Source organism: Hoplias malabaricus, chromosome 7 (assembly GCF_029633855.1).
Source record: "Hoplias malabaricus isolate fHopMal1 chromosome 7, fHopMal1.hap1, whole genome shotgun sequence".
NCBI classification, from domain to species: domain Eukaryota; kingdom Metazoa; phylum Chordata; class Actinopteri; order Characiformes; family Erythrinidae; genus Hoplias; species Hoplias malabaricus.
The window spans coordinates 2,266,791-2,289,808 of NC_089806.1; the positions used below are offsets into that span (position 1 = coordinate 2,266,791).

At 39.8% G+C, this 23,018-nt stretch overlaps 1 protein-coding gene across 1 annotated transcript in view; it reads right to left on the bottom strand.

Moving 5' to 3' along the window:
- Window positions 1-4,940: 4,940 nt before the first annotated feature.
- LOC136701975 (uncharacterized) overlaps window positions 4,941-23,018 on the bottom strand; it is a 51,877-nt gene continuing 33,799 nt past the window's right edge. The window contains exons 17-21 of the mRNA XM_066676782.1: window positions 20,870-21,551; window positions 20,625-20,709; window positions 20,418-20,530; window positions 19,447-19,510; window positions 4,941-6,781 (exon numbers count right to left, since the gene is read on the bottom strand). Of these exons, the coding sequence (XP_066532879.1) occupies window positions 5,286-6,781; window positions 19,447-19,510; window positions 20,418-20,530; window positions 20,625-20,709; window positions 20,870-21,551 (2,440 nt within the window). The 3' untranslated portion in view covers window positions 4,941-5,285. The remainder of the gene's footprint in view (window positions 6,782-19,446; window positions 19,511-20,417; window positions 20,531-20,624; window positions 20,710-20,869; window positions 21,552-23,018) is intronic.

Below are 23,018 nucleotides of genomic sequence, written 5' to 3' on the forward strand. Positions count from 1 at the left end.
AGGGCCCCTGACCCCGACCGCCACCCGATCCACAATGCACCAGACCCTGATTACTACCTCTCCCACAGGTGGTGGGCCCATGGGAGAGTGGACCCATGTAACTCCTTCGGGCTAAGCCCGGCCGGACCCCATAAGTGAAAGTCCGGCCACCAGGCGCTCGCCAAGGAGCCCCTTCCCCAGGCCTGGCTCCAGGGTGAGGCCCTGGTAACCCTACTCTGGGCAAGGGAGGCTGTGTCCGTGTTCTTGACTTATTCATCCTTGTCTTTATGGATCACTCTTTGTCTGGCCCATCACCTAGGACCAATTTTCCTTGGGAGACCCTACCAGGGGCTATTGCCCCTGACAACATAGCTCCTAGGCTCACGCAGGCACGCAAACCCCTCCACCACGTTAAGGTGGTGATCAAAGGAGGAGATGAAGCAAAGCACCAGTTTTTCAAATCCAGTATGTTAAGAATCTGTCAAAGTCAGTTCTTTTCAGAGGCTTTCTTGGTGGAGTCAAGTATTTGGGAAGATTGCTGTTGTAGATCTTGGAGTTGATTCTGTTTGTTGAAGATTGGCCATTGCTGTTGTTGTTCTGTTCTTCACTCGACTCTCGACTACACTCTGACTTTCCTCTTGCTCACTCTGACTGTATCTGTTACTGGCAGGCTCTTTCTGTGTGTGGGCTTTTCTAGGGTTACTTAGCTCCCTCCTCAAGGAAGAAGCCTGCACTCCGATTGGACCCTGAGGGTTTGGCAGCCGCTGGTGGTTGGTCCACAGTGTTTCAGTCATGGCTTAGTCCTAATGCTCCGTCTTCTGGATTAGGCAGGAACAGAGTAAAGGGCAAAGAACTTAGACTAAGTCACAAATTATTTATGGAAATAAAACATTCATTTTTACAATTCCAGGGTATATTATATAAGGGGTTTCAAGAACATAAGTATGTTTGTAATATTTTGTCACATGGATTGAGAAGATTAAATTGTACGAAGGGATTGTCGAAGATGCCAGAACAATGGACTTCTCTGATGTTGCGTGGCATTTTGTCAGGAATTGAATCTACTTTTGGTTTTTATGTATCATTTCTGGAATCAGTTTAATCGTCACATGAAGTCTCGGTGTCTGGTTGTAGTATCCATACCATAATGAACAAATAAATATAGATTTCTTTCCTTTAATATTAGAAAGTATGGAACTTGGTTTGATTCACTTTAAGGAGACAGATGTTGCTTGGTATGGCTTTTGCATGTGTGTGGGCCATCTACCAGACATCCTGGCCATTTCAACTGATGAGATTGAAATCTTGGCTGTGTCTCAAGGTGGGTAGAGAACAGTTCATTGCCCATGAATATAGATTGGTTCCATTCAGGTTGGGAGAATGTCCCCCCCTTAGGCTTTGATCACTCTCGACCTCTGGGGGAGCAAACAATGACTTAATCAAATGATCCATTTGTGATCCTGGAATAAACAATAGATCCTAGAGACATCTTGATTAACTTGAGAGAGATTTAATAAAAATAAAAAATTCAGGGCCTGAGTCCACTACACTCCCTTATCATAATCTGGTATATCAATATTGCTTGTGACCACACTGTTGTGGTCTGTCTAGCAGGAATTTGGAGATCCAGTGACACTGAGCCTACAGTCAATTCCTTCAGAAGTGTTGGATTATACTGAATTCTGAATATTGGAATACTGAATTTTCATTAGTTTTCAGTTATAATCATCAAATTAAAAGAAATAAACACTTGAAATATATCAGTCTGTTTGTAACGAATGAGTATAATATACAAGTTTCACATTTTGAATTGAATTACTGAAATAAATCAACTTTTTCATGATTTTCTAATTTTATGACCAGCACCTATACTGCATCAGCAGGAGAATATCTGCTTATCTGCAGTGACAAAAATGTTACTGAAATATACTCCTGGGAAAACCTTCAGGGAAAACAAGCAAGCAAAAAAAAAATTATGAGGAATGGGGACACAGGTGGGATAAATTGTGCCTGCTCTGTTTTCGTCTCTTTCCTGGAATTGTATGTAAGCTACATTCAAATATACTCCAATATATATTACAGTAATATATATCTCAATATACATTATTCCTATATATACACTGCAACTAGTGCCCTACTTCCTACATAGTGCACTTCACAGATAATAAAAGTATTTCTACTACATCATAATAAACTATAATATGCACTACATAGGGTTGATGAAGATATTTGTAATTCAGCCCTTGTGTTTCCAGTGTAATTGCAGAACAACACAAACCCATTCATCAATGCTCACAACAGCATAGGGCACTGTAGTAGGCTACAGCATACACTCATTTACCATAAACTGGCCTTACTGAAGATACAAGAGACAGCTAAAGTCAGTAAAGACTTTGTAGGCCACAGCAATTTTGAATCATGAAACTGTACAGTTATTTTACAAGAGAATACTTAATTTTGTTAAAATATATCTGTCAGGTTTAAAGAGGAATTTTAATTTATAGAGTTCTCCTATTTTATAATGTGGGTTACGCATATGAGCATTCTCCAGTGTTCCTCCAGAAGGTGGGAACAAATATTCAGAATTCCTGACAGTTGATTACAGAGATTGTGAGCAACAGGAGCTGAAAGTGTAAAACTATGTACTTCACAGTCTTCACCAATTTGTAGCTATTTTTACTCTAAATACCCTCCCCTCCACATGTTTAATGTGGAACAATGTTTGAAAAGAAAGTCACTAAAACTCAACACAATCTTTCAAGCATTGGAATCCTTCAAGAAACTTCAGTACAGTGTGCTAGAGAGGACCAATATAAAAGCACAAGGAACAACAGCAAACATTGCTTTGATACTTCAAAGCTGAATGTTAACTCTTGAGTAACCAAAAAATTGTTTTACCAAAAAATTACTGTAATTTACAGTTCTTGATAACTCTACCAATCACTACACAAGCAGATAGTACTGCATAAAGGCTTAGTACCAGTGGTGGCTGTGGGGCTGTTTGTACCACACTTCCACTTAAAAGAATCATCCCAATAATTGAATACAAACTGCAGCACACCAAATCTCTGTGAAAATCAGTCATTTTTAATTCATATTAAAATAATTCAGCAGATAATCAGTTATGAAAATGATCATGAACTGCAGCCTTAATGTTCTCTGATAGAAGGTACAGTATAAAACATTACATTGCAGACCATTACATAATCATACTTCAAGTAGGTAGTTATACTTCAAGTCAGGGAGGACAGTGCCCTATTGTTCTCTGCAGGCCAGCAGTGGTTGCCCAGTGCCCATGTACACAGCTATTTTCCTAAGGTTTATCCTCAACCGTAAAATATTAATGTTTATATACCAGTAAAAAAAAACCTTGGTCAATTCTGAAACTCAATCAAATTCCCCAGCCAGCAGCAAAAAGTTTAAACTGAGAGAATGTATCATTTTAAGGGGAAAATATGTTGTTTCAAAATTTCATGGCATCAACAAATCCCAAAAAAGCTGGGACAAGGCCATATTTTACCACTGTGTGGCATCACCCCTTCTTACAACACTCAACAGATGTCTTGGGACAGAGGAGGCCAGTTTCTCAAGTTTAGAAATAGGAATGCTCTCCCATTCATGTCTAATACAGGCCTCTAAATGTTCAATCGTCTTGGGCCTTCTTGGTCGAACCTTCCTCTTTATGATGCGTCAAATGTTCTCTGTAGGTGAAAGATCTGGACTGCAGGCTGCCATTTCAGTCCCCGGATCCTTCTCCTACGTTGCCATGATGTTGTGATTGCTGCAGAATGTGGTCTGGCATTATCTTGTTAAACAATACAGGGTCTTCCCTGAAAGAGATGACGTCTAGATGCGAGCATATGCTGTTCTAGAACCTGAACATAGTTCTCTGCATTAATGGTGCCTTTCCAGGCATGCAAGCTGCCCATGCCACAAGCACTCATGCAACCCCATACCATCAGTGATGCAGGCTCCTGAACGGAGCATTGATAACAACTTGGGTTATCCTTGTCCTCTCTGGTCCAGATGACATGGCGTCCAAGTTTTCCATAAAGAACTTCAAATCGTGACTCATCTGACCACAGAACAGTCTTCCATTTTGCCACACTCCATTTTGAAAGAACCTTGGCCCAGTGCAAACGTCTGAGCTTGTGGAGCTTGCTTAGAAATGGCTTCCTCTTTGCACTGTAGAGTTTCAGCTGGCAACAGCGGATGGCACGGTGGATTGTGTTCACTGACAATGCTTTCTGGAAGTACTCCTGAGCCCATTCTGTTATCTCCTTGACAGTGGCATTCCTGTTTGAGGTGCAGTGACGTTTAAGGGCCCGGAGATCACGAGCATCCAGTAGAATTTTACGGCCTTGACCCTTACGCACAATTGTTCCAGATTCTATGAATCGTTTGATGAAGTTATGCAAGGTTGATTCTGATAACTTAAAAGTCTTTGCTATTTTACGCTGGGTAACACCATTCTGGTATTGCTGCACTATCTTTCTGCGCAACAATGTTGGAATTGGTGATCCTCTTACCTTCTTGGCTTCAGAGAGATACTGACACTCTGAGAAGCTCTTTTTATACCCAGTCATGTTGTCAATTGACCTAATTAGTGTTAATTGGTCTTTCAGCTGTTCGTTATATGCTCAATTTTCTTTTTCCAGCCACTTATTGCTACTTGTCCCAACTTTTTTGGGATTTGTTGACACTGTGAAATTTTGAATCAAGATATTTTTCCTTTAAAATGTTACATTTACTCAGATTTAACTTTTGATCTGTCATCTATGTTCTATTCTGAATAAAATATTGACATTTGCCATCTCCACATCATTGCATTCAGTTTTTATTCACAATTTGTTTAGTGTCCCAACTTTTTTGGAATTCGGTTTGTATGTGCTCTGTGTGTTTACAATTATGTTAGTGATTATCGAGAAAAAACTGTACTTTGGTCTGTGATAGTGCTTGATATACCTACAGGGGGTCCGGAAACACCGTGTGTTTACAAAATTTGTATGACTTCAATGTATAGGACGTATAGTAACCCCACATGATTGATGCATTTTCAATTTCATGGAGAAGACATACATCACAAACTACAGGTATGACACAGGAAACAAACTGACTTTGAGAAACTATATAAAAGTGTCATTGATACGGGGAGAGTGAGCCGATGTGCTTTTGCAGCCTTCATGCTAGTGATACAATCTGCAGAATAAAAGTTCCATTCTCATTCCTAAGGCAACTGATATTTGGTGATTTGTTCATGTTAGAATTTTCACTTCGACAGTATTCCCCCATTAGGTGCAGTGGTCCTACTTCTGTTCTGGGTGAAGGTGCTGATGTGTTTTCAGCTTCCTCTGTTCAGCAAAACACTTTCCACATTCTGAGCACTGATACGGTTTCTCTCCTGTGTGAATGTGCTGGTGTTGCTTTAGAGACTTGCGTTGAGAAAAACTCTTTCCACACTCTGAACAGGAATAGGGTTTCTCTCCTGTGTGTGTGCGATGGTGTCGTTGGAGAAGACTTGGCAAATAAAAACCCTTCCCACACACTGAGCACTGATAAGGTTTCTCTCCTGTGTGAATGCGCTGGTGTCTGTGAAAATTACTCTGTTGATGAAAACCCTTCCCACACACTGAGCACTGATATGGTTTCTCTCCTGTGTGAATGCGTTGGTGCATTTGGAGACGACTTGGTACATGAAAACCCTTCCCACAATCTGTGCACTCATAAGGTTTCTCTCCTGTGTGAATGCGCTGGTGTTGTTTTAGAGAACTGTGTTGAGAAAAACTCTTCCCACACTCTGAACAGGAAAATGGTTTCTCTCCGGTGTGAGCGCGCTGGTGAATTTTCAGAGAACTCAGTTCAGTGTACCCTTTCCCACACTCTGAGCACTGATACGGTTTCTCTCCTGTGTGAGTGAGATGGTGTTTCTTCAGAGAACTGTGATGAGAAAAACTCTTCCCACACTCTGAACAGGAAAAAAGTTTCTGTCCAGTGTGAGTGTGCTGATGACATTTTAGAGTACTCAATCGAGTAAAACTCTTACCACACCCCGAGCACTGATACGGTTTCTTTCCTGTGTGAGTGCGATGGTGTCTTTGGAGATGAGAAGGGCAATTAAAACTTTTCCCACACTCTGAGCACTGATATGGTTTTTCTCCCGTGTGAATGCGATGATGTCTTTGTAGATGAGAAGGGCAATTAAAACTTTTCCCACACTCTGAGCACAAATACGTTTTTTCTCCCACATGCTGGTGTTTTTGGAGAAGATCTGATTCATGAAAACCCTTTCCACTCTCTGCGCACTGATAAAGTTCCTCTCTTATGTGAATGCGCTGGTGTTTTTGAACATTACTAAGTTTATTAAAACTTTTCCCACACTCAGAGCAGTAATATGGTTTCTCTCCTGTGTGAATGCGCTGGTGCATTTGGAGAAGACTCGGTCTGAGAAAACTCTTCCCACACTCTGAGCACTGATACAGCTTCTCTCCTGTGTGAATACGCTGGTGGATTTGGAGATGTCCCGTTAAATGAAAACCCTTCCCACACTCTGAGCAATGATATGGTTTCTCTCCTGTGTGAATGCGCTTGTGTCTGTGAAAATTACTCTGTTGATTAAAACTCTTTCCGCACTCTGAGCACTGATATGGTTTCTCTCCTGTGTGAATGCGCTGATGTCTGTGAAGACTACTCTGACAATTAAAACTCTTTCCACACAGTGAGCACTCATGTGTTTTCTGTTTGTCTGTAGTTCTCCCAGTTTTTCCAGCAGATGTATCACTGTTGAGAATAGTTGATGTTGTTTCTGGAGAAATGGCACTTCCACACATATTTTCACATGTAATCTGTCCTGATTTCCACATTGTGTTATATTTCTTTTGGTGAGTTTGTGGAAGAAATGTAGGAATTTCTTAGACACCAGCAGCAGGAGACAATGCCAAAAGTGATGTTATTCTTTTCTGGAAATGAAAAAGAAAAAGGAAAATAAAAAAATTGAAAGTCAAATTCAACAAATGTTATAATGTGGTAACAGTATTAGACTGTTTGTGAAGACGGGCTTCAATCAATCGGGCTATCAATCAATCAATCATACACATATATATATATATATACACATATATATATATATATATATATATATATATATATATATATATATATATATATATATATATATATATGTGTGTGTGTGGAACTAAGAGTAGATTGGCATCCTGTGAATGAAGTGAATGTGACGGGCGATAAGGTATGACAAGTTCAGTAAGAAACTGCGGGCCTAAACCATTCAGAGATTTATAAGCTAAGAGGAGTATTTTATAGTTAATGTGAAATTTTACAGGTAGCCAGTGTAGGGACGAGAGAACTGGGGTGATATGGTCGAATTTTCTAGCTCTAGTGAGCACTCTGGCTGCTGAATTTTGAGCTAACTGAAGCTTGTGTAAAGCTTTGCACAGGCTCCCTGCCAGAAGTGCATTGCAGTAGTCTAGACATGAAGTTATAAATGTATGAACTAGTTTATCAGCATCTTTTAAGGATAAGATATGCTGAATTTTGGCAATACTGTTTAAGTGGAAGAAGGCAGTTTTGACTGTATTGGATATGTGGGTATCAAATGTGAGTTGAATCAAAAGCTACCCCTATGTTTTTAATGATGGTACTGTGTATTACTGCTGGTTTACCAATTTATTATTAGCAGTATTTCTGAGTGAACATTTCTGAGTATCTGTACCTAGTAACAAGATTTTTTCAGAGTTTTATCAGAATTTAACATGAAAAATTTGTCTTTAATTCCAATTAGATATTTTGTTATTTTATGTAGACAAGCAATATCATTAGGTTTGCCTGATATATACAGTTGTGTGTCATCAGCATAACAGTGGAATTGAATACTATGCTTATGGATTAGTCTACCAAGTGGCAGCATGTAGAGTGTGAATAATAGAGAGCCAAGCACTGACCCTTGTTGAACATCATATTTAACTAAAGTATGATTTCAGGATTTATTATTCAGATAAATAAATTGATAACGATCAGACAAATAGGGTCTGAACCAAGAGAGGGCAGATCCTTTTATTCCTGCCAGATTTTCCAGCCTATCAAGTAGCATCACACGATCTATGGTGTCAAACGCTGCACTAAGGTCAAGCAGCACCAGAATACAGCCCTTATCAAGTGAATGGAGTAAGTAATTAGTTACTCTTGTTACAGCTGTTTCTGTGCTGTGATTTGGTCTAAATCCAGACTGAACACATTAATGGATGTCATTGTTTTGTAGGTGAGAGCACAACTGCTTTGACATGACTTTTTCTAGAATCTTTTGATATTGGCCTGAATTATACGAGCTCAAGAGGGTGAAGATTGGGATTTTAATAATTGGTTTGATTACTGCTAGTTTCAGAGATTTAGGTACATATCCAATGTTGAGTGATGAGTTTATTATTTATAAGCAATGGTCTAACGAGTTTAGACTTTAGAGGTAAGATTTGTTTAAATCACTATGTTGGTATAGGATCAAATAAACATGAAGATGATTAAATGGGCTAATTAAACTAAGCAAGTCATATTCATTGACAGGATTGAAGTAGTCTAATTGCACCTCAGGGCTGGTGGGGTGTTGATTTATTTTTGTTGCCAATTAGATTTGACAAAGTGCTAAAAAGGAATCTACACAGTGCAGTCTGTAGGTTTGTAATGAGCATGAGGTCATTAGGGTGATTTGGGAAATAAATTTTGGTAAGCTCTGGAAGGTTATTGATAAAAATCACTTGATCAGTTGAGGTCGAGTATAGTGCACTTTCGAATATAGCGTAGCTGTGAATGGATATCATGGTTTAGAGCAATTTCATGTATGATTAGATGGTGATCAAAGATGGTCTCATGTAACAACAGATTTGATAGATTCTCTATTTCAATCTGTGACAGAATTGCCTCGCCTGAGTGGAGATGCTCTACTTCTACCTCAGATGGACAGTTCTAATCAGTGACTACATTCCAGAAAATACAGAGACCTGTCACTGGACTGGTGCAGGTTTGGGCTGTTTCTAACATGTGCCACATTAACTGCTTAGAACAGTCATGTTCTTAGGTTAATCAATAAGAGTAATCAATGACAAGATAAAAAGTAAAAGCATATAGCATATAAGCATATAGTTAGCAGTACAAAGGTTGTTTACATATCTATAACTATATTGAAATAAATGCCAGTGTATCTCACAGTGCTATGATATTTACATTTTACAATTTCAATATGATGCTTATCCATTTTCCAATATTGATATAATTACTTGTTTATTCACGTCCACATTAAAACAGTGGCTGTGTTTCCAAATTGTGGTGTTCCAAACATGCTTTAAATTCCAAAGACACACTTCAGAATGAGGAAATAAAGTCAGGCCCCAATTCCCTGTAACCAAAGCAGAACAGATCTTCACAGAAAACAAGTTTTGTGCAACTGTTCCATGGGATGTGAATGTCTAGTCTCTGACTGGTTATTCATGAGGATTAAAACTGTTAGATAAATTCTTACACTTTGTGTTCAATTCAGGAGAAACCTTTATTTCTCTATGATTAAATAGCACAGTCCAGCACTGGAAAGTCACCTTATATCAGTGTTCACCAACCTTTTTTATGTAAAAGGTCACTCTTTGAAATCTGAACAAATGAAATATCTACCAACACAAAAGCCGGGCTTAGGCTACTTTTAAACAAAGCTGTGTATGTCCCCATTGCCTCCAATAACAAACTTAAACTGTTTACTTACTTCATTAATGTAAAGCTGAGGGTTGGCTGTGGTACTTAGTGCCTGAGGAAACAGGTGTTCTGACATGTTGTGCTATTGATAACTATCCTACAGCAGACCTGCACATGCCCCACAATTTTTTATGTTTTCATGGGATACGTTTTCCTCCGGTGCATTATACAATCTTAGGTTATTGTTATTTGTTTCAGCATTCCAAAACTGTACATGCTGAAGCAAATGTTAAAAGAATTAAAAACATATAGACAATGTATTATCAATATAGTTACCTTTATTTACCTTATCTTTACCATCATAAGGGGATTTAGGCTGTGCATGTCTCTTGCTTATACTTCTTGCCTATCCAAATGCCCTAACTTTTATTTAGGTGGCTGTACTTATGAAAATACTCTATGTTTGCACATTTCCATGCGGTAGAATACCTTGTCAGAACACAGGGGTTTAGTGTTACACTCACTTGTGCTGTCATTTGTAATCCACATGAAATATTTGTGTCATATATCCCTTCGCGTCAGCTCAGACAGGGCAGAAACAGAGCCACAGCACTATTGGTCAGGGACGCAAATTAAAATATCAGTATTTGCGGACACAAACCCTGAGTGACCGCAGCTTTGTATCCCTGTTTAAGTAGCTTGTGAATCACTGAGGGTACAGAATGACGCAGCTAAAACTGAAGCAGCCATGGTTTATCGAGATCGACTTGCATTGTCTTGGAGATCGACCTGTGGATCATGATTGACTGGTTGGTGACCACTGCCCTATATTGATTACTGCTGCCTTCCATTTACCTCATAAAATGTTGGAGCCGGCCCCAAATGCCCAGCCTGTAATGAGACCCTAGTAAAGCCTCTAAATCCAGACAGATACCTCATTTTTAAAAGCAGTACTTGAGGTGGAGGAAGATGGAGGTCCATCAAAACTGTGGAACACCACACAGGAACTAAAATGCTGTGAATGGACTGAGAACAATGAAGTTCTCTCTGAGATGTTTCAGAAGCGCACACTGGAACTGCAGGGGTCCATATCACAGCCTCTCCGGTGGCACGCTCTGGAGGAGTGGAACTGCATTTTTTACAATGAGTCTGAGCAGTGCTGGTGGAGGGCCACCACTTTACCTCATAAACCCAGTGTATTTTCAGAAAGATTTACAAAATAAGGTCAAAAGTATGAGTACACCTGACCACCCCACAGTCCCAACTATGAGCTAGCATTAGCCTCCTGAGCTGAGTGTGGAGTAGCTCCCACATTTCCCCCATTCTCCATCTTCCTTTTCAGAGAGAGAACATGTGTCCCCCGTTTCTGTGAGAGTAAGATCTAACCCAGTGTAAACAGTGTGGAAAAGTCGTTCATAGATCTTTACCTTCAGTAAAACACATTTATCTCCAGCACACAGCTCTCCTTCTGCTCCTCACTCACACACAGCCCCCTCCCACAGCACTGCCCCCTGTGCTCTCACTGGCTACAGCTCCACACAGCAGCGCTCTGATTGGCCGCCAGAAGCACAACAACATACATTAAGAGTCCCCTCCAACAAGTAAGTATAACTAAAAGACATATTTATAAAAATAAGAAATAAATGTCACCTAATTGCCTCACTTTTAAAAAATGTCCAGAATCTCACTATATTCTCTGTCAAAATTAAAGTCAGTTTTATACTAAGAAAAGGCAGTAAAATGTCCAGTTACAGTGTTAGAGTTAGGTTTATGGTTAGGCCAAGAGTTAAGGTTGCTTTTTCACTTGGTGTTGCCAGATATTCATGTTTCTTTCATGAATACTGGGAACAACATTTTAGTAAATTTTCACTAAGATACCACATTGGGTTTGAGAGTATTCTAACAGGTTTAATTCATACATTCAATGTCAAAAATTAGTTGCACCCAGAAAGATGTGTCAGAGAGCAATGATATTCAAAAGGAAGATAAAGAATCCCAGGAACAATAAATGATTTAAAATGTATCCTGATAGGGATAATATTTATTAATCTACACATGTACATTCATAAAAGGTCAGGACACTGGTGGCAGGGCTTCATTAACATAACGTTGGGCTGTCCAAGAGCTTGTAATGAAGACCAAAGGTGATCTGGCATCATACGAATTTGGTCCCCACACCAGGCCTTCTGGACATGTGATATGCGATATTAAAACATTAATCTCATGCTGAATTATTCACTGTAAACAAGACTTTTGCTCTGCTTAACTTAGACGCTGCTCAAAAAGCATGAATTCTCAGTACTCCAGGTGCTAATGATCCTAAGCTAGCACAAGTGCATTAAAGACCCGCACACATTTCACCTCACATGATTTAAAATTAACACGTCTACTATAATTGTAGATGCCAACTCACAATTATGATATTACATCCGAGGTTTTTAACCAACACCACCCAGACGCATGCTACCATGCAGTTTTCACAATGAACACTGTTTACATTCTGCAGTTGTTTAAATCACAATTACCTTTGTTTCATTGCAGTGCTATTGTGGACCCATTGGCCTGGTTATGGTTTCTTTTTCCATTGTTATATCAGGAGCAGGAAGTGCAAAGTTTCTCATAACATTTATGCGAGTTTACATGCTAAATAAATGGAGAACTATGATGGTTTTAGATTATATTTCATATATTTTTTTGTATGCAAAGCAGGACAAATGTTACACTGTGTGAAACTACCGCAAAGGAAGGCAGATGCAAGAAGGTGCTTACCTTAAGATGTGGCAGTAGGACTTGTGTGGTGAAGGTGTGTTTTAGCTATGAACATGTCATGTATTAAAATTTTAGAAATATAGAGGGACAGATGTACTTTTTACTCAACTAAAAATGTTCCGTTGCAGAATAACTTTATGGTTGAGCATTGTTACCGTCCTCTCTCTATGCTTGTTTTTAATGACCAGGGGTAAGAGAGGACATAAAATCAGGTACTATTGATGACAGTTAAGACAATCCACACAGCTGCTGCTCTTAATTAGATTTAATTTGACACATGTAACAATACAAAAAAAAAAAAAAAAAAACATGGAAAAAGAAAGAGCGCAAGATGACTTGACAAGTGAAGCTACATTTAGAGTCCACAAAGAGGTACAAAGGTGAGTTAATTCACATAACCAACACACTCAGGTGGACTACAGATGGTGCCAAAGAAAAGAAAAGAACTTGCCTGCCTATCCTACTAACTTCCCTAAGAAGAAGGAAAAAAAGTACATGTGGCACTCGCTCCTTACCTAGTGTATACAACAATTAACTCTCAGTATGGTTGGGTGGTTTACTAGCCTGTCCACACTGAGAGTAAAGAACTGAAGGTTAGCACATAGTCACATTTGCTTACATAACATTAACTCCACAAGCAATAACAAGCAGCTTGGCCACAAACAAGCAAGTTCACCACAAACAAAAAAACAACATAGCCTCCTCTCCCCAGCTCTCTATCCTTTCTTCCCGCATGGGCCACCTTTAAACCAGAAGCCCCGCCTTCACTCCAGAAACAGCTCCTTTCATTGGTCAGATACAAGGACTGTTGTTGATTACCTGTAATAGGACAGGATTAAGAGAGCAAGGAAAAAGGGGTGTGGAGAGGGAAAAAAAAACAGAAAGCCTTTCTAGCATGTAACAAGCATCAAAAGGCTTAAAGAGCCAATCAGCGGTTTCCTATGTCAATTAATTGTCTCCCACAGTGTATTTCTGTGGTTCTGAGTATGGTTCACTAAACTTGCTGAGAAAACTGGACTCACCTCAGTCTGTAAGAACTCCGTGCTTCCTACCCCCAAAATATGTAATTAAATAAAGTATAGTGATATAGCATAAAAACCAGAGTTTTTAAAAAAATACTGAAACACATTTGGTGGCCATACTGCACAGACCTACCATCAATTATTTTTTTGATCCAGGTGAAGCTTTCTAAAAGTGGGTTTAGTGGCATCAATTCAAAGTTTGGCAAAGAGCACAAGGCCTTTGTGAATTTACCTTTAGTGCTGTCATTAAAATGTCCCTTTTTAACAATATTTCTGCCGTTTGTGTTTAATCAATAAGACTTAAGCCCAAAATGTTTTTTGTGAGGATGACCATAGAGTAATAATGCGTGAAAAGACAAGTTTTGAAATGCATTGTCAAACCCTTCAGTCAGACTCTCAACTTAAGTCTGTGTATGGCATCAAAAGGTATTCTTCATTGAACACCCTGCAATTTTTTCATGTGTGCAACAATATTTCATTTGACATTATGCATGACCTTCTTGAAGGAGCGGCTCAATATGAACTTAAATTGTTGTTTGGGTATTTGGCTGAGAATTTTATCTCAAAGCAAGATCTGCTTTCACGAATCTATTCATTTGATTATGGATAATTGGAACATAAAAACCACCCAACAAATGTGAATTTAGAGAACAGTGGAAACGGTTTGGGACTGAATTCAGTTCAAAGTCTGTGCCTTGTTAGAAACACTCCTTCACTTTTTGGGGATTTGGTACCACCTGATAATCAAAACTGGAACCTTCAGCTTCTCTTATTGCAAATAATGAACCTTATTTTTTCACCAAGTCTGACTTACAGCATGACTGTAGCACTTAAACACTTAATTTTTGAGCAACACCAGCTTTTTACACTGTGGCACCCTGATTGAAATTTAATACCAAAGCATCATTTTATGGTACACTACCCTTCATGTATTAGGAAGATTGGCCCTCTTTTACACACATGGAGTATGAGGTTTGAGGCAAAGCATAATTTTTTTAAGAATACATTGAAAAACTTTAAGAATGTCACAAAATCTCTTGCCAGAAAACACCATTGGATATCACTGGGACACTTTAAAATTAAAAGTGTAGAGAGTGTGGACCGTCTTTTTTTTCTCTTTTGAATTATAATTGCGGTGAAGAACTAGCCAGCTCACTTGAAATTCCAGTAGATGAAAATATCTATTCCATTAACTGGGTTAGAATTGATGGCACAGAATACAGAGTAGGGCTTATTGTTTGCAGAGAGATGAAGCATGAGGTTCCAAACTTTTTGATAATGACCAACCAGCTGATACACTGGTTACAGAATACTTCAGTGAACATTACCATGCCTTGGGTGTATAATGGAGAGGATAAAGAAACTGTTGTTAAAGTTAATAGTTTGTACTTTTACAAGCCATTTGATGTTCAGTGTGCTTATGGACCAGATATTGGCATGCATGTGGTGCCATCCCATTGTTTGTTCTAGCCTGTATGATCTTATAAAAGCAGGTTTAGTTGAAGTTAATATTTGATAGTGCTATTAACATAAGATCTTCACACAAGTATTTTCAGGTTTTCAATGTGTAAATCTGACAAGTGTTAAACTTGCTGCACTTACCTCACTTTCAGGTCATCACTTATTTGTGTGTGTGAATTTTTCTACTGCAGAGCATCCAGTTAATAAAACAATGGACATTATATTCAACTGTTTTGCCTATTATGATCATTAATTGATTTAATTTTGATCCATTACATCTTTTTTTAAAAGTGTAGAGTTTAGTTCTGGTACCTGTCAAAAATTATGACATGCAGTTGGTGTAAAATGACACTTCAGATACAAGATATAGTTAACAGTAGTAAGAGGGAATGTCAACTCTAACTATGGTGGTGGGGAAACAGCTCACTGGTTTCTTTATATGCTGAAGCTCTGTTTTTAATGTGGAACAGTGTGTTTGAGGTTGTTTGTACGTGGCTGAAGTGTAACTAGATTGTCAAAGTTTTTATTCACCGTTTGAATTACCACAGAATTCTTTTGTAACTCAAGCTATTAGCTGTAGCACTTTCTGTAATGCAGTTAGCTTTTCAACAATTGGAGTTCACCACGTTGTCTAAAATACTACAGATGCCTCTGTCGAGAGGTGGCAAATGGTGAGGAAACATCTGAATTTTATAAAAAATTGCTTTTTGATTACAATTGTGAACATACTACTTTTAAGTGTTAAAATAACACTCTGTAGTGTTTTCATTTAACTCTAGACAAGATACATTTAACACTAGTTAACACTCCGAGTTTTTCTTTCAACACTAATAAAGTAACTAGATCAGCACTATAACAGAGTTAAATTTCTAACACTGACAAGTGTTAAATTAACACCAGACAGTGAGAATTATATAAACACTCCAAAAGTGTTCAAATTAACACTTAAAGATATTGATGGAGACAGTGAGCAGATTCCAATGGACCACCGCATGCTGGTACACGTTTGGGGTTGTTTCTTCCCCAAGCTGTGCCAGCTTTGCCTTGCGAAGAACTGCTGATGACAATATCCACAATAACCCAAAGGTAATAAACACAGTAATCAAGAATTTCTATGTGGATGACTGTCTAACATTTATACCCACAGTGTAAGAGAGCTGACATCAGACTGGATAAAACTGTGTAGCAAAATAGGATTCCAGCCCACCAAGTGGGTAAGCAATAACAGAGCTGTGCTCTATACCATCAAAGAGGAGGTCAGAGGGAAAGACATCTAATCTTTGGATCTAAACAAGGACCAACTGCCAATTGACCGTGCACTGGGTCTTCAGTGGAATGTGGATGACAATACCTTCAGGTTTGACATCAGAGTCAATTAAAAGCCTTACACATGAAGAGGAATTCTGTCAACAGTAAGCTCTGTATATGACCCATTTGTCATCCTAGCACCTTTCATTCTCGCAGCCAAACAGTTGCAACACCTCTGCAGGCAAGGCAATGGATGGGATAAGCCAATACCAACAGCTCAGGCTAGGCAGTGGATTAGCTGGATTCACAATCTTCCCAAACTAAAATATTTCAATGCTTCATGCTGTATCAGACCCAATTACTTTGGACAGCCACTTACCTGTCAGTTGCGTCATTTTGCTGATGCCAGTGAGATGGGGTATGGAACATTTAGCTACCTTAGTATGACCAATCATCAGAATCAGATTCATGCGTCTTTCATAATTGGAAAGTCAAGAGTTGCTCCTTTAAAAGTAAATGACAATACCTAGACTTGAACTAGCAGGTGCTGTGTTATCTGTGAAAGTAGACAAAATGCTCAGGTCAGAGCTGTGTGTTCCCCTAAACAATTCCTTGTTTTTGAAAGATAGTGAGGCTGTACAAAAATACATTGCCAATGAAAGCATAAGATTCCACACTTATGTTGCAAATAGAATCTCTGGCACTAGGGAAAACACGAAGATCCAGCAGTGGAGATACATCAACAGCAAGCTGAATCCAGCAGATGATGCCTCGGAGGGACAATGTGGGCTTATATTCCTTGAGAATAGGCAATGGTTCCATGGCCCAGACTTCCTTTGGCAGCAACAGCATAATTGGGCAGTGGAAACTGTCAATCTTTAAATTTTATCTCCTGAGGAACCAGAGGTAAAAGGTTGCCATGTTGTGTACAACATTGTAATTCAAGATGTCTCAAATCCTACCTGTAAGCTTCTCTCTTTTTTTCTCAGACTGGACCTGTCATGGCTGCGCAGGGAGGACGAGGAGACGGACAAAGTCAGAATCAAAATAAACATGGGTAATAAATACAGATGGTAATAAAGACAACACTAAACTAAACATAGTTAAACTAGGACAGACAGAGAAAAGCCATGAACTGGGGTAGACACATGTAAACAGAAGGACTGAGAAACATACATCTACGTACACAACACCAGACAAAGGAGCACTCAAACTACAGGGGCATATCAGGACAAGACAAACGAGGAACACCTGTAGACAATGACGGGACAGAGGCAGGACTAAGGCGGGACTAGGGTGGAGACATGAACAATAACAAGCAGAGCCCTGTGCTATGTGAGCACATGGCAGGGAAAACAGACACGACAGGACCAGGTTATTGAAAGTTGTTGCTTGGTTTCAAAAGCTTGGAGACAGTTTGTTAGCAATGGCAGCCAAAAGGAAACAACTTGCCCCTGATGTTAAAACACATTCTCAGCGACAGACTCCGCTGTAAGTCTTCAGGTCAACACTTGGTGATCAAGGCATATCCCTAAAAGATCTTGGCAGGGACAAAAAGGCAATTATACGCTTTATTCAAAACCAGGCATTCCAAGGGAGCTTGACAGGCTAAAAGTGATGCATTCTACTGTTCACAAAAAAAAGCACAATTTATAGGCTGGATCCAGTATTGAAGGATGGGCTGCTAAGGGTCTTTACAATATGTTAATGTTTTTTCTAATGTTTCAGATATTCTGTTTCCAGTAATGTCTGCAAATGATACCACTCAATTTCTTTCATATTCCAATATCAATTTTATTATTAAGAATGCAAATGTTAGTTTAACTGCCTATGGTTTAGTTGAAATACATTTTTCTTAATTATAAAAACAAAGTGTAGCAGTGAAGATAATGGCCATTGGCCAATGACCAGATACCCATGATCATCTAAGCAAGAATGATACAAATGGTTTACCAAGTCAGTGCTCAAGGAAAAGTAGGCCTTCTGAAATACAGCCCTGTGAAAATTTGAGTTAAACCCCATTGTGGAGCCACACAGTCTAGTGACCTCTCTACATGAAGGGCATTTTATGTCATAGTGTGATACGTAGGCTGTTCCAATTCTTATACTCCTCACTATGCTGCCTACTTAATCTGGATAAATTTTAAGGCAGCAACGCAACAACAATTACCATCTATATTGCTATTCTCCCAGAGCAAAAAATATTAATAATGATAAAAACAGGACGTGCAAAGTCCATCATGCTGAAACACTGAGGAAAAGCTTGCCACTGAGGTAAGTTAACACTGGTTGTGTGCGGTGGGTGGGAACAACCCATGAACCAATCTCTCTCTAACTTGTGTATCAATAATCTGCTTTACGAGGACAGAGTTCCGTTAGAATGCTGCTGACATAAACAGCTGTTTAAGTAGTCACTGCATACTCTCACCTTTTCTCTTTTCTGGCAGCTCACTAGGTTTTGGGACAGACCTTAGGTATACCATGTATACCTAAGGTCTGGAAAAGAAGTATGAGCACCTGTACAGAATGCAGTCCATAGGAATTTTATGTGAAAGTTACTAAGCTGAAGAAAAAAAAACTTGTATAGGTCTAAAGCACATAAAATTTAGTTAAGCAAGATAACTTAATGCTTCCTACCTGATGCTGCTTTTCCATTCCATGGGATCTGCTCGACACAGCTAAGTATGGCTTTTTACCTGGTCACTTTTCTGCTAGCATAGCTCCCCCATGAAATGAAATGAAGCAGGTGAAATCGCAATACCCCACCTTTAATGAGAACTGTGAGATTGAAAATCCATGACAGCAGCGGTAACATTAGGCACTGTTTACACTCATTGTGTATTCACATGTTGCTTTTGTTTTTTTGGACTAAACTTGGCTCCATGCCACAGTTCTCACAGATCAGCAGAGTTTTCCTTGTTGCATGTCTAGCTTTGACTGGAAAATTATGTCGACCACACATCCGAGGCACATTTGAACCTTTTCAAACACCACAGGTTAATGTTACAAGCTGTCAGATGTTTTGCTGTTGTGTTAGCAGTGTTAGCTGTTGTGTGTCAGATAAAAACAAACATGAAACCTGCTGTAACTTGAGAGATTTTATAAGTGGCTAATTTGTGCTGGAGGTCTGCTTTTCATGGTGACTGACAGGTCTCCCTGGCCAACCAGAGCTCTGTAATGTATACACATCACATTTAATGTGCTTTTCCACTGCATGTAACCTACTCAACATGAGCTCAGCTCATTTACTTTCACAGTCCCTGCCTATGTCTGGTAAGACCTGGGCCGATCAGGTACTGAATCTGATGTGTAAATTCTACAGAGCTCTGACTAGGGGAGCTGTGCTAGTGGAAAAGAGACCAGGTAAAAGAGAATCAAGTCCAGTCAATCCCATGCAGTGTATAGGCAAGAACATTTAGTACCCAATCAAATTGCTTTGTACCAGGCACAAGCAGGGCCTAATAAAAGAACACTGTTCCATGTGCCAGGACCAGGTTTGGCTAGTGGAATAGAATAGAGCCAAGCCAAGCCGAATCAAGTAGGTCCTATGCAGTAGATACATGCCATCAGAGGATATCAAGTCATGTCAAGTCAAGAGAGTTTTATTGTCAATTCTGCATATGTACAGGACATACAAATAATTGAAATTACGTTACTCTCCTCTCCAAGACGCAGTAACATTTAACAAAAATGTTCAAATTTTTGAACTAATTCAACTAAGCTAAGTATATAAATATATGAAAGTGAACAAACAGAAGACAAGTGCAGGACATATGATACCAGCAGCTGATAGACATACATGAGTCAATGGGACACTGACTGAAGACAATAACCTGATTTGAAGGTAGGATAATGGATGTACAAGGCAGTGTAAACAATAGTGCCAAAAAATTGTAATAGAAGGAGGTAGGATACTGGATGTACAGGGCAGAGTAGACAATCGTGCAAGATGATCGTATAACAACTAAATAAAGTGAACAAGTGCATACCTATTGAAAAAGTCACAGTTAGGTCTGATGAGGAGCTTAAGTGACAGTACCAATATAAACAGACCCGGTGTCAACAGTAATGCAAATACAGGGATATGAAGCCTGGAAGCTGGTTAAAGTGATTGAGTGCCTGCCTGATTTTCAAAGTCACAGATTATACCACAGGGTATTGGTGGTAATTGATGAGGTTGCTGAGTAGTGTGTGTGGGAGGCAGAAGGGGGGGGGGGGGGGGGGGGCAGGGAGAGAGTTCAGCATTCTCACAGCCTGATGGATGGAGCTATCCCTCAGTCTGCTGGTCCTAGCCCTGAGACTACGCAGTCTCCGCCCTGATGGCAGCAGGCTGAAGAAGCTGTAAAGCGAGTGGGTGGGATCACCTGTCAAGCAGAGGGCTTTTCGTAGGAGACGGGAGCTGTATAAGTCCTGAAGGCAGGTGAGAGAGGTACCAATAATCTTCTCAGCAGTTCTCACAATACACTGGAGGGTTCTGTGGCAGGATGCTGTGCAGGCCCCGTACCACGCAGTGAAACAGCTCGTTCAGATACTCTCGAGGGCCCTACTGTACAAGGTGATCATGATGGGGGTGGTAGCTCTTGCTTTTCTTAGCTTGCGGAGAAAGTAGAGCCGTTGGTGAGCCTTCTTGGCCAGTGATGCTGTGTTGATGGTCCAGGAGAGATCCTCTGTGACGTGCACACCCAAGAACAGGTGCTGCTCACCCTCTCCACAGCAGCCCCGTTGATGGATATAGGGGCATGTTGTGTGTGGGTTCTCCTGAAGTCCACAACAATCTCCTTGGTCTTCTCAGTGTTCAGAGAGAGATTGTTGTGTTTGCACCAAGGGGCCAGCCGGCTCACCTCACTCCTGTAGTGTGATTCATTGTTGTTGCTGACGTGGCCTACCACAGTTGTGTCATCCGCAAACTTGATGAAGAGGTTGGAGGTGTGTGATGGAGAGCAGTTGTGGGTTAGCAGAGTAACAGAAGGGGACTCAGAAAAGGGGGGAGACCTGATTTGTTGCATGACGAGTCGCTTGAAGCACTTCATAAGTGCAACCGGGCAGTAGTCATTGAAACAGGAAGGTGATGACTTCTTTGGGACAGGGATTATAGTGGTGGCTTTGAAGCATACAGGGATCACAGCCTGACTCAGTGAGGTGTTGAATATGTCAGAATACACCTCTGCAAGTTCGCCAGCACAGTCTTTCAGCACATGACCAGGTATGCTGTCAGGTCCAGGAGCTTTCCGAGCATTGATCCTGCTGAATACACTCCTCACCTTGTCTGAGGACAGTGTGAGCACCTGGTCTACAGGAGGGGGGGTGGATTTATGTGCCAGGGTGTGGTTTAGTGCCTCAACCTGAGCGAAGAACCCATTGTAAACTCGGGAGAGAGAGAAGCCGCTGCGTGTGCACGCGCCGCCATCTTTGATCTCTTATCTTGGATAGTGTCATAGCTGGATGAGGAATTGTGAATGGGGATTATGGTAAGTTTTGTTAGATCCCAAGAGTGATACTTTGACCATATTCATTAATCCTAGAGGCAGATTCTGTTTCCAGTGGCTGCCATACTGATTTTGCTCAGCACCAAATATTTTCCACAACGAAATGTGTAACCTGTTAAAAATCCACGAAGGTTATGAGGTTGTAATGTATTGCACTCTGGTATATGGCAAGGGCCAAGCAGAGCATTACAAGAACATGGAAGCTGTTCTACAGATGAATCAAGGCTAAAGTCCAACTGTGACAAGTGTTTGACAAAGTTCAGGACCAGCCTCAGTCAACTACAATGTCCAGAAGCCCAACATAATGTCAGCTGTTACAGATAGGGATAAGCTTGTAGCCTACTACTCAAGAACAAAGACAGAGCAGAAAAATAAACAGATTGAAAACGAATATTTGGCCGTAGTGTGCGCATGAGTCTTGAATGTTCAAACCAAATCAAGTAAAAGATTATTTGACACGTACAATCATATTTGGTGCAACTGTCAGTGAAATGCTTTTGTAACTACTCCTTCCATGAAAACAAAATCAACTTAAATTAAATGGTTAAAATATAACAGAGATTAAAAATAATCATAAAAATAAAGATTAGAAATAGAATTAGAAATAGACAAAATACAGCTAAGGAAAAATGTAAGGTCTAAAAATTAACATAAAATATACTAATATATTTATAAGACAAAAATAAATATAGAATAATGTAAAGATAATTACATAGGCAATAACTACAGAAAATGTGCAAAAATTGGATATCAGACTTGTGCAGTGGTGAATAGTTCCATGTGCAGAGTGCAAAACACATTGTAAAAAATAGTGAACAGAGCAGGAGTAATTTATGCATTAATAATGTCCAGGGAACAAGCTCTTTCATAATTACTTGGTATATGCCTTATTCGAGTGAAAGTGGTCCTCTAGTTGCAACAGAGTTCATTTGTTGGGATGGTTAAGGTCCTTCACAAACCTCCTGGCCTTGGTCCAGCACAAATTGCTGTAAATGGGCTACAGATGCAGAATTACAAAATGTGCTCAGCTGAACACACCACCCTCCTCTCTTGTTTGGTGCTGTTCTCAAACCAGACTGGGTCTGTCCAGCAGGAAGTTGGAGATCCAGTGACACAGAAATAGATGAATTCCCAGATTGTAATCATACCAAATGCTAAACTGTAGTCAACAAACGGTATTCTAAGAACTGATGTGTGTATCATGCCAGTACGAGTGAATCAGACACAGCAGACCAAGATCAAAACACAAGAAGTGGCCAGACCTGACAGAAAATCCAAAGCTGCCAATAAGTGAAGTTATGTAATAACATAATTTTGGGAGTAGGACCACGCCCAAACTCGTCCTCTCAGCCCTATATATACCCTG